The 12,525-nt window shown below is 37.0% G+C and overlaps 1 protein-coding gene across 3 annotated transcripts; it reads right to left on the bottom strand.

The window, feature by feature from the left end:
• Positions 1-620: 620 nt before the first annotated feature.
• LOC308689428 (zinc finger MYM-type protein 1-like) lies at positions 621-12,235 on the bottom strand. Of its 3 annotated transcripts, none has more exons than XM_081363121.1 (5): positions 12,122-12,235; positions 11,264-11,403; positions 9,189-10,791; positions 9,002-9,104; positions 621-3,043 (listed from the first exon to the last, which is right to left on the bottom strand). In XM_081363121.1, the coding sequence occupies exons 2-5, from the start codon at positions 11,346-11,348 to the stop codon at positions 2,516-2,518; spliced, it is 2,319 nt and encodes a 772-aa protein (XP_081219247.1). In that variant the 5' UTR covers positions 11,349-11,403; positions 12,122-12,235; the 3' UTR covers positions 621-2,515. The 3 variants fall into 3 exon arrangements, with proteins under 3 accessions (XP_081219247.1, XP_081219249.1, XP_081219248.1); XM_081363123.1 differs by having other exon boundaries at positions 9,189-10,746; positions 12,122-12,194; XM_081363122.1 differs by having other exon boundaries at positions 11,929-12,129.
• Between the last annotated feature and the right edge of the window lie 290 nt (positions 12,236-12,525).

Genomic DNA, 12,525 nt, shown 5'->3' with positions numbered 1-12,525 from the left:
TGCCATGGTAGAAATGCAACGTACCACAACGTAAATGTGTTTGCTGGGGATTTGATTGAAAATCTATTCTCGATTTTAAATAATTTTTTTATTTGATATATGCATAGATTTGACTGTAGTTAACTGGTTTGTGTTACTTTTCCTATTTGACTGCGGTTGACAGTTTAATGGGTCTTGAAGAAAAAAATCCCACTCAATCAAATTAAAACCTTGAAATTTGTTTAGTTTTTCTTCCCATTTTAGTCATCCTAATATTATAAAACACATGCCATTTAAGCTGATTATAATCATTACACACATAACTGGTAGCCTTCTGTAATAAAGCAAGGCAGGCAATTTTATTTTACTTGTTATATTAAAAATAGTAACAAATAAGCAAATTACAAACAATAGGACAAATGCAATTGAAAAATCCTTTTTAAAATAAAACTCCAGTGAACCAAAGACAGTCTCAAAAACGCGGGTTGAAATTGCTGTAGTTTCTGTCGTCACAAACTACCTTGTAACCAATCACATCAACGAGTGGATCTCTGAGGTGTAGTGTGTGAGTGGAGGCGGGGCTAATTTGCATATTAATAGAACCCCGTATACTAAATGAAGCAAGGGTGTAAAGTTACATTCAAGCAATTTTAAGGACTTTATTTTATTTATTTATTTTCAAGGGAAAAACATTTAAATGTCATTTTGGTGATCAAAGATGAGTTTTAATGGATTAAATTGTTGACTACAGGGGGACTTTAAATAAAAGTTTTACAGGTACAATAGCCTAGGTCTATTTAACTACTACAGAAACTGAATAATCAAATGTAAAAATAAAATACTGTAGTCTTCACTGTATGAATTAAATAGAAATTGATAGATATTAAAGATACAAAAAATATTCAGTGAAGAGCAGTGATTGATTTTTTTTAATCAACTAATGATGGCAGCAGTTTATGAGGCTGCTGTCCCTTTAAGAATGAATGCACGGATCTAATATACTGTTGCACATCCAATTTTCTCCTAACTGTTTATGTTCTTGTAGGAAACAACAGAATGCTTTCATGAATACTCCACACAATGTGCATTTTGACATAATTGAGTGTGCATTTGTGCATAGATAATTTGAGATTAAGAGGCGGCATCTGTGCTTACGCTTCGGCTGTGTGTCCATCAGTGTGAGCACACAGCATCGAGTCCTTTTTCGCAGCTTATTGTGATTAATAACACTAATGTGTCAATAACTTTAAGTAGTACTGCAAAGTTAAAGTGTATTTTTGAAATTTGAAAATCGATGCGAATAGGTAGAAGATAGAATCGCAATTCATATGCAAATCGATTTTTTCGCCCACCCCTAACGTTCACAGTCACTTTGTGGGATTTACAGCAGCAATTGCTTACAAGTGTGAATCCTGAAAAAAAAATTAAGTCAAGAAATTAAAGTAGCTGCTTGAATATGTTAATTTAGCTGTATGATCAAACAGCTGATGTCACAACCACATTCTAACCAGTGTTGCCAAGCCTGTGGTTTTTCAGTGGAATTGGGCTACTTTTACAATGTTGCCACAGGTTGTTTTTTGGGTGTGAAGTTTTACAACAATTGACAGCACGTAATTACATAAATGAGTCCAATTGAGGTGTGAGTTCATCCAATAGATTTTTTTTTTTTTTAAAACAAGAGCGTTACATGCTTTGTAACCAGTTGCAGAGAGTATGTTTGAGCTGCGTGTCTCTCAGCCCATATCTTTCTATCTAGAAGAAATATATATATAAAAAAAATGTTCAATACCACAATTGTTTAAATAACATTAATGAGACAGACAGCCTGGTTAATTTTTAACTTTTTTCTGCTATTTTCGTCTTGGTTTAAAATCTACATCATGTCCACAGAGTACAAAGTACACTACAATACTTTGATGACACGTCAGCTTGCTCATCAACGCAGTTTGCATCTTGAGTGCAGTGCCAAAATAAGCCTCAAGTTATCAAAAATGCAACAGCGTGTTCATATATATTTTCGATGTAGAGAACAAATGTGAATGGCTGTTTATTTATTTGTATTTGTAAGTTATAGCTGTCACATGATGTGTATTTATTTATTTATTTGTTTAATTTATGGTGAGCTAAGAAAACCATGTGTATATTGTGTTGCATGTAATGGTAACTGTAATGCACGGATCTAATATAATGATACACATCAGATGTTTTTCCCCAACAGTTAACCAAGCGTTCATTTAAGACATAACAGATAATGTTTACATGAATACTCGCCAAGACAGAAATACTGTAATTCTCAGTGGCGGCTGGTGCTAAAAACAAACTGAAAATCCAACTTTTAGTAATGAAGGACTGAATGCAATTGTTACATATTTTTAACAGGTGATGATGCATCATTACTGCTTAGCTAAAAATGCAAAAATTCCACGATGCAAAATGCAAAAATAAAGGTACCACGAATCAATGTATTTGAGTTCAATATGAGTTTACAATGTCAAACACACACTGTAATGTTGCCTAAACACTGGCCAGTATAACACTACTTGTAAAGAAATATCGCCCTCCGCTCATTCTGGCTTGCAAATTTCTCAATGACCTTCTGGTTAAAGTCAGTTATCTCAGTCACCAGTTTCTTTTCCATTGACAGCATGGCCAATGCATTCAACCTCTCCTGGTTCATGCTGTTTCTCAGAAAAGTCTCAACTCTTTTTGAGGTTGAGAAGCACCTCTTAACTTCTGCTGTTGTCATTGGTGTGGTGATGAGGATCTTTAGGAGAGTGACAGTCTCTGAAAAGATTTCTTCAAGATTGTTCTCAATAAACAGCTGGAGTAGATCCACAGCACCACAACAGGCTCTGAAGTCTTCCTTGCAGTAGATGAGACTAAGCTCTGTCTTCAGCTTACTCCCATTAAGCACTGGATAGGCCTTCAAAGTCCTGCTCAGTGCATCTTCAGGAAACACCACCATGAACTGTTCAAACCTATCCCCTTGCAGCAAGGTGGCACTAACAAGGTGGTTTGTGAAGGAGAACCGTTCCATGATGTGTCCCAGTATGGTATCGGAGACCTACAGTGAAGGATAAAAAAAAAATTATGTAGTGATGACAAAATGTCAATTTCAACTGCAACATTTGAAATGACCAGTTTAAGTTATAAAGGGAGACCAGTTTCAACGTTTGAAGCTATTGTGCTTGGACCCTGATGATTGCCACTTTCGGCTATATTGTAAAATATACAAATTGCTGTGCAACTAGAATAATAAAACACCTTGCTGAACAACAGAAGAAGCTTTCAAAAAGACAATAAACCTTTGCAACAAGTTAAACTGCATTGTTTCATTTACCTTCAATGGGTACTTGTAAATGTCTTCTCATGTCTTTGATGATTTTACAATATTTTTGCTTAAATACTGTAGCAAAGAATAGATCCTTAAGTTAAAGTCATATCTAAATAATAATATAAAAATATATAAACTAATAAAAATTAAATTCCTCCAATTGATCCTACATAAATGGCATAGTAAACTTTTGAAAGGTTGGATTCTTGAACCCACTTCTGATTCAGTGTATATCTTTTGAGTAATTTATAATCAAGTTAATTATCAATATTTATCCTTCTAAATATTAAATGACTTTTCATCTTCAATCACTAGAGAATAATGACGAATATTGTCTGAACCTCTCACTGAAATCTTATGTTTTGGGAAGGTTTCCTGTTCAGAGCTAGAGCTCGACCAACTCCAACCTTGAAGAAACTGTGTGTGTGTGTGTGTGTGTGTGTGTGTGTGTGTGTGTGTGTGTGTGTGTGTATCCATAGTTACAGGTCCTGACTTTGTGAACAACTGGCATCCAGACGAGATGAAATGACCATCTTTTAGACAAACTGGAGTCTAAAAAATGCTGATATAAATTAGTGCTGGGCGGAATGACCAAACTTTTTTCAAAATTATACAGTTTTTTCACTGTATATGAAGGTATTATTTTTTTCCAAGCATGACTGGGTGTTAACCACATTTTCTACTGATTGAGAGGAAATACTGCAGTAGATTGACTTAGAATGCCCTATTTTACTGTCATGAGTGAATACTGTAGAAAAAAATTCCACACTAGTATTAATACAGGTTTGCAAGGCTGTTTACAAAGAGGTGCCAGCAAGAGGCACTTTACGAACGACAGAAACAGTGGTGTCTCCGGTAACGGCTGTACACAAACCAGCAACGCTTATAAACGCTGCTTTATTAGAAAAGATAAAAGAAATATTCGATTGAAATAACATCGAAACTTTTCTAAAGACCATCAGTTCACTTCAGACACATTCATATAAAAACACCCGCGCCACGTTTTGACTTTGAAACGTGCAGTGCTCATATTTATTCAACGATATCACTGCCAACCACAAATAGACTACTCTTTACAACAGCACTGATCTGCTTATTGAAAAGTAGAGATGAGTCAAAAATCAATCCAAGGTTCCTCACATGATCTTGTACGTTCAGCGATAACAGGCCTAACTGGACAGCTAGGCCAGGTAAACGGGACAAGGAGGAACCTAAGATCAAGACTTCAGTTTTGCTCTCATTTAATTGTAAAAAATTATTAGCCAGCCAATGTTTGATATCTTTAAAACAATTTAAGGCATTCTCAGATGAGCAATTTTTGTCTATACTCACAGGGAAATAAAACTGGGAATCATTGGCATAACAGTGATAAGATATGCTGTACTTCTGAAAGCTCGGGGGAAGCATATACAATGAAAATAACAGGCGTCCCAAAATTTACCCCTGAGGGACACCACATAGTAGCTGAGCCGATGCAGAAGAAAAGTTGCCCAAATTCTCAGAGAATGTTCTTTCTTTTAGATAAGATGAAAACCAGTGGATGGTTGTCCCCTGGATGCCCACCATACATTCTAAAGATTTAAAAGAATATCACTGTCGATTTTATCGAATGCAGCACTGAGATCTAACAAAACTAGGACAACAGGCGAACCTGAGTCCATGGAGAGTAGAATATAATTTGTGACCTTCAATAATGCAGATTCAGTGCTGTGCAAACATCTGAAACCAGACTGAAATGTATCCAAAATGTTAAATGTATTTAGATAGGAGTAGAGCTGGGAATAAACAACTCTCTCCCAAATCTTTGACAAGAAAGGCAGTTTGGAGATCGGTCTGTAGTTGTCATGTATTGCCGGATCCAGAAAAGGTTTTTTTAACTCTTCGGAGTCTTGGGCTATTTTGGCCGTTTTTGAGTACTTTTTTTTTTTTTTTTTTTTTTGCGACATAAACAAATGTTTACCATACCAATGTTTGGTATTGTTTTTTTTTCAGCACAACATCACCTATATGAACAGACAATTATTTTTTCACTTTTATGTTCTGTATCAACATACTGGACCCAAAATCACACAAAAAACACAAAATCCAAATAGAAAAATAATAGTTTTTTTACTACAAAAAAACACAAATATGCTCAATGAAGCATTTTAAAAGGTTTAAAATGTAAACACAAGTTGTAAATGTCAACATATACAGGTAAAATTCAGATATAATCAAGCTATATACAAAAAAAATATGATTTACAAAAAAAAAGCGAGTGTAGCCATAGGCTTTTTTTTTCTCTTTTTAGCTTTGCCACTTTTTAAAAGTTTATGCACACAATTATTCAGAGAGCTATATTTAAGGCCTTGCATTCCCAGAGTATGAGGGTTCCCAATTAGTGCAAATACAACATAAAAAAGGTCAAATTGAGATAAAATCAAACTATATACAGCAAAAAGCAGGTGTGGCAATAGGCGTTTTTTTCTTTTCTTTTTTTGCTTAGAAACTCTACAAAACACTTCATGTACAATTACACAGACAGCTACATTACAGGGCTTTCCTTCCTTGAGTAAGAGGGGTTCCTAAAAAGTGCAAATATACTATACAAAAGGTAAAATGAACACAAAATCAAACTATATATACAACTATTTACAACGAATATCAGGTGAGTTTTTATTTATTTATCTGTGCCACTCCTCAAAACAGTTTCTGTCAACAATGAGACCAAAGACATTCGCTTCATTTTCCTTCCACAAAAAACTACCTAAACTATCTACACTACTCCTAAACTACTCTCAAAATCTATTCAAACTTTTCCAAAAACTAGCAATAATATCTCTCTCTCTCTCTTTCTATATATATGTCTCTCTGTCTACTCCGTCAATCTCCCGCGGGCGCCTTTCAATTTCACTTCTTTGCTCAGTTGGCTCCACCTCCACTCCCTAAAATGTGCAGCCTGAAGAGCAGAGTCAGCAGATTCACACATTTTTCTCCGTTTTGTTTTATGACAAAAACCGACGAAGTTATGAGAATAAATGCAACGCCTGTCGCATTCCATCTTGCGTTCCTTTACGAACGCGTCAATATTTAAAAAAAAAAATTATATAAAGTTTAAATTATCATATCTCCGTTTTTACTTGGTCTATCAACACAAAACAAAAAGTAAAATAGAGTTTCAAGCCAACACTTTCGACAGAAGTGGACAGCAGCGCTTAACGTGACTTTGTTTTTATGCTTCGACGTCTTAAACTGGTCATGTTATTTGATCACGCCGCGTGATCGGCGACTCGGAAGAGTTAACAAGGGATGAAAGATTGCGTGTTTAAAACTGCTAGGAACAACTCCACTTGCTAATGAGCTGTTAATTATAGCTGTCACACTGGCACTGAAAGTCATAAATATCCTCTTTAAAAAGACATGCAGAAAGGGAATCCAACTTATAGCTGGAACACTTCAACTTGGAGACAACATCTGCTAATTGTTCTGATGTAACTAGTTCAAAATTAGTCAGAGAGCTGGATAGTGGAGTACTTTATGGTTGATCAAATGGAGCAAGTACAATTCAATATTTAATTTGCTCAATTTTGTGAGTAAAGGAGTATAGAAATGTTTCAAAGTTCTCTTGTGTAACATCCAGAACAGTATTTTTGGTTGGGTTTAAAACATAATTAATTCTATTGAACAAAACTTTAGGTCGATTTGCATTTTCAGAGATTAATGTAGAAAAAAAATTGTCTTTAGCATCCTTTACAGCTCACTGATAATTTGTTAAGCAATCTTTTAAGATGCCATAAGAGACCTGAAGCTTGTCTCGTTTCCACTTGCGCTCATCTTTTCTGCACTCTTGTCTGAGAGCGCAGGTGATGTTGTTTAACCAAGGCTGTGAACACCCTTGACCCTACTAAACTTAAGTGGAGCGACATTATCAAGTGTGAACGTACAAGACTAATTAAAAGCTTCAACCAGTGATTCAGTGTCAAGCCCAGTTGAGACATTATCTGAAAAATGCATTAAATAAAATTCTGAAAAAAGATTGGCAGTAGACGAATGAATAGACCGGGATTTACATAAACGTATGGCTGAACGTATGTAGGGCGGGGGCAGGTAGACAAAGACTCAAATATTATTGAATAATGGTCAGAAATGCCAGTATCTAAAATCTCTAAATTGAACACAGAAAGACCATACGATAATACCAGATCTAATGTATGACCCCTGTTGTGAGTAGGATCAGTGATGCACTGTACAAGGTTTAGTGACTCAGTGAGGGAGAGAAACTCATTTACCAGAGGTTTCGATGGACAAGCATACGTGGATATTAAAATCCCCAAGAATGAGGAGTCCGTCACCACGAGACACCAGCCCAGAGAGGAAGTCCGAAAATTGTTGAATAAAATCCTTGTTAAATTTGGGAGGTTTGCAGATGAGTACGCAGAAAACAGGACCCAAGATGTCGTTTTTTAACAACTGGGCCTCAAAACTCAAATACGAATCCATCGGCAGCATTCTACGTTTAAAAGAGTCTTTAAAAAAGTAGCGACACCACCGCCACGTCCTGAAATTAGAATTTAGAAAGTCGCAGCCTGGCGGTGTTAGATCCCCAAAAGCCATTTGTTCGCCGGGGTTCAGCCACGGCTCAGTGATGAATAAGAGGTCCAAAGAATGTGGTATAAAAAAGTAATTAAGACTAAAAGACTTGTTCGATACTGAACGAGTATTAATGAGAGCCATTTTAATATTGACACTATCCATGTTTTGTTGAGGAAGAGATGTGCATTTTAGTATGCCAAGATTGCCACACCAGTTCATATTACTTTCACCAATCGGAGAACAACGGCATGAAGATCAGATGGCCGGTATTTGGTTGTTATCAGGGTGGTCGATCTGATATGTCTAAGCCAGAGTTCCCAGTCGTCATCCAGATAATAGATGGAGATATGCTTCTGACAAACTCCTCATATGTGGAAATTTTGTAGAGTTTCCACATATGAGGCTTTTTGTGAATGTTGAAGCTGACATCTGCTGATGAAACGGCAAACTATTCTTTAGTAAAATTTTCTTTAATTGATTGCATCTCTGACTCCTGGTCTTCATTCATCATATTTGGCCCTTGGGTCTTAACTGTAAATTCCCCTACACTCTCATAGTAAGGCCTTGTCCACACTAATACGTTTTCATTTGAAAATGCATCTTTTTCTCAACGTTTTGGCCTTCTGTCCACATTGAGACAGCGTTTTTAGCACCAAAAACAAAGCTTGTTGAAAACGCCCTCCAAAATGGATACATTTGAAAACACCGTTTTTAGACCAAACATATGGTGACTGAGTGCAACCTGGACGCATCAGTGAATGGTGAGATATTTTGTTGAATAAAACGATCCTGCCAGAAGAATTGCATGATAACTTCATTATGTCTTGTTCTGTCTGTTTCATCTCAGTGAGCTTTTATGAGGGTTTTACGAATGCGCAGTAAAGGTGTATTTAGCGGTTTCCGACGTTTCAGTGTGGATGAGAAACTTAGAAAACACTTGAAAACGGACGGAGAGAGTTTTGAATCTAATCATCCGTTTTCAAATCTATCCAGATGAATGTAGACGTAGCCTAAAGTATCTAATGCAAAATTCAAATGTTGGAGTACAAGGTAAAACATTTTTTTATTTTATTAAATATCATACTGCAGTGTAATATGGACTACAATAAAACTCACCTCTGCTGCAATCCGTTCATGGACCTCTGGACTGAGCGACCGGCGCCTCTTCGCTTTAGAACCACCTGTACTGCGTTGGTCAACCAGGGAAGGGTGAGAATTTCTGAAAAGGAATAAGACAATGTATAAATAATAATAATAATAATAATAATAACAAAAATCGCAAAAGAAGGAATATAGCTGCTACCTGATCTTCTGCATGTCCTGCTGGAACTGCTGGATGCTCTTCTTGATGTGGACCGAATCGATGTCTTTCTTCTGGAGTCGAGTAAAGAGGACTTCCACATGCGGTATGATGTTGTGGAAAAGTTGCAGGAAGAACTTAAAATCCTGATCCTCGAGCAGCATGGCAAAGGCTCCTGCCTCTCTGACGGTAACAGGGTCAAAGTCACCCGAGTCTCGTATGGTTTCAAAACAGCGGATGAGGTCTTCTCTGTGCTCGAACACGGTATTGATGGCACAGCTGTGAAAGTTCCATCTAACATTCCTTGAAGCTGCTAATCTATGGGCCACTGCTTTATCAAGAGCATCTGTGCGCTTGGGTGATCTCGAAAAAAAGCTGGCAAATCCTCCAAGGTCAGAGAAAAAAATTCTCACTTTGGGTATGTGAGAAGTGGCCTGTTGTACTATTAGATTGAGTTGATGTGCATAGCAGTGGATGTAGTGGGCATTTGGGTAGACATTTTGTATAATCCTTTGAACACCAGCAGTGGCACCCTTCATCACACTGGCTCCATCATATGCTTGGGAGATGAGTTTACCCTTCTGATCCTCAGGAAGGATGACAGCGAGACGCTCTTTCAGTGCTGTGGCAATGGAATCAGCTGTAGCCGAATGCAGTGGAATAAACTCAAAAAACCTTTCCTGGACATTGCTTTTGGCATCAATGTAGCGCAGCACAAGCACAAGTTGGCACTGTGTGGCAATATGAGTGGTCTCGTCGGCCTGGATCGAGAGAAAATCGCTGCTCTGTGCTTCTTTGATTATGTGTTCCTTCACAACAGACAACATACAGTCCAACAGCTCGTCCTGCACCATTTTCGAAGTTCCCTTAAACAAAGTGTCATTCTCGAGGTGCTCTTTCAACACACCATCAAGGGAAGCAACAAAATCCACCAAGCCACGGAATATCCCGGGATTATCTGAGCTCTCGCTCTCATCATGGCCATGCAAAGCCAGCTCAAACGCGCCGCAAAATTTCACACAGTCTATTATCCTAGAAAGGATGTGCCGATTTTTTGCGACCTCTTCATTGTGCCTTCTAATACCGATCCTGTAGCCTTCATCTAGCTGTTCAGCAATGCTAAGCTTCCCGAAAAACTGTAGTCTCATAGCGTTGTCAAGATGGCTGCGGCTACTTTCATGCCGTTTGCACTTTTCAGAAAGATGTTTTAAGTCGCGGACCCCTGTCGTTGTCCACGACGTTTCGGTGCCAGGGTTTTGAAACAGCAAACAGGGAAAACAATAAAAGGCATGACTTATATTGCATCCAGCTAGCCAACTCCGCTTGCCGTAAGAAGTGCTGGAGAAGGCCCGAGTGTAAATTCGCCCGCGATTACTTGACTTCTGCTGAATATGCAAGTTGGGTTGATCTGGTCCAAGCTCCTTGATCCTTTTTTTTTCTTTGTGAGAACGTTTTGTAAAAGGGTATTTTTGTAAAGATAAAACTGAATTTTCTTTCATCTCGAAGAGAAATTGCGCTTGCTTGCTTCCACATTGATCAGTACCAGTCAATTGACAAGCCACTGTGCGGGAATAGGAGTCATTGAGAACGGTCCAATCACATGAGGCTAAAAATATAAAAACAACATTGATTCGCTAAAATCAAAAGTGTGAGGGTCTGGGGCGCAGAGCGCTGCGACCCGAGGACAATGTGACGCAAGACAATCAGAGCTTAGCCTCAAGTCACATGCTTTTCAAAAGTTTACAGACCTAGTACATACACACTCATTTGGCCAGCGCCCCACACACAGATATGAACGAAATACAATTTAGATTTTTTTTAAATACATTTTAATATGACTAAAAGTGGAATACTGTGACTAAATTGTATTTCTTTATTCATTTGCGATATATTTAACTTATTGTTAACATGTTAAAGTAGCTTTCTTCTCTGACTTACTTGAAGGGGGCAGCGCCCCCTCTATTTACCAGCCGCCACTGCTCATATGACAATTTTTCAAATATATCATTCATTTCTGTAGAGGCCAATATTTTAATACGGATCAATTGACTGAGTTAAGTTTTGAGAATGAAACCAACCTGTTTGTTCCTCAGTATCTTCTTGTTTCACGCTGAATACTTCTTCAATCCTGATGTCTCCACTCTCCTCTTTAATAAACGCCATCTTTATAATAGTGTGTCACATGGATCTCAGTTGCTTCACCAGGTGTTTAGACACTCTGTCATGATTAAGATGAGAATAATTAAAAGAAAGAAAAGACAAATCAAAAATAAATCTCAGGGTGCGTCTCAATCAGCTCCATAGTTCAGTAGTTAGTGCACTGGTAAGAGTCAGTCAGAGTGATCTTAGATTACCTGATTAGACAAAAAAACAACAACTCAAAACTAGCACTGCAAATTAATAAAAGAACAAATTATACAGCGACGGTTCATATTTAGTTATGACTTATATTTGTATTTATTGATTACATTTAATACATTTCCACCAAAATATTTGCTGTTGGTTTGTAAAAGTTGTCATTACACATGGTTGATGTTCTTGTTGAATTAAACGGGTTTGACCACCATGTGTCGTCAGCGTGTGGTGATTCAAGCGCTTCAAAAGTGTTAATGTTTTAAAGCACTTGATTATTAAAGTTGACTCGGTCTTCCGAAAAGCTCCCTTTCTCTCATCAATACAAGTCAGTAGCCAAATTCGTTTACAATAACCTAATTCAAGATATAGGGAGCGAAATAAGACGCACCTTCTCGGTTTCTTTTCTGTTACTGTGCAGATGAGCTTTAACAGCTACTCACAAAAAATAAACTTAATGTTAGTTAAAGCATTGCAAGATTATATTCAATAATAAATTCCATCATTTTACATCGCGAGTAAAACCTATACATTTGACTGAATTGGGGTTTTATCGATTTAAACATGCTGGAAAAACCACAAACCTTTCCTCAGCCAAAACAAAACACGCAGCGCGGCGCAACCTTACGACGTCATTTTGCCAGATCAAAATAAAAGTCCTGCTCACACGCTGCTTTCTAAAACAATAGTATGTATGTATGTATGTATGTATGTATGTATGTATGTATGTATGTATGTATGTATTTGCTTGCTTGCAATCTTTTGAAAACTGAACATAGAAAGGAAATAATAACATCAGTTAGGTCAAATCAAATAGTAGAAGAAACAAATACAACGATAATAAAAAGACAAATGAAAAACAGAGAAAATAATCTCTATAATAATACACATTTTCCATAAATAATAGGTAAGTTTACAATATACCACATTTTAAAGTCAACATTTTTATTTTCTATAAGTTGTAAAAATAATTTTGTGTAAATACATT

The sequence above is a fragment of the Scardinius erythrophthalmus genome (assembly GCF_964197995.2).
Source record: "Scardinius erythrophthalmus genome assembly, chromosome: 4".
NCBI classification, from domain to species: domain Eukaryota; kingdom Metazoa; phylum Chordata; class Actinopteri; order Cypriniformes; family Leuciscidae; genus Scardinius; species Scardinius erythrophthalmus.
The sequence above is the reverse complement of the archived record's forward strand: the minus strand, read 5'-3'. Positions and strand labels throughout refer to the sequence as shown.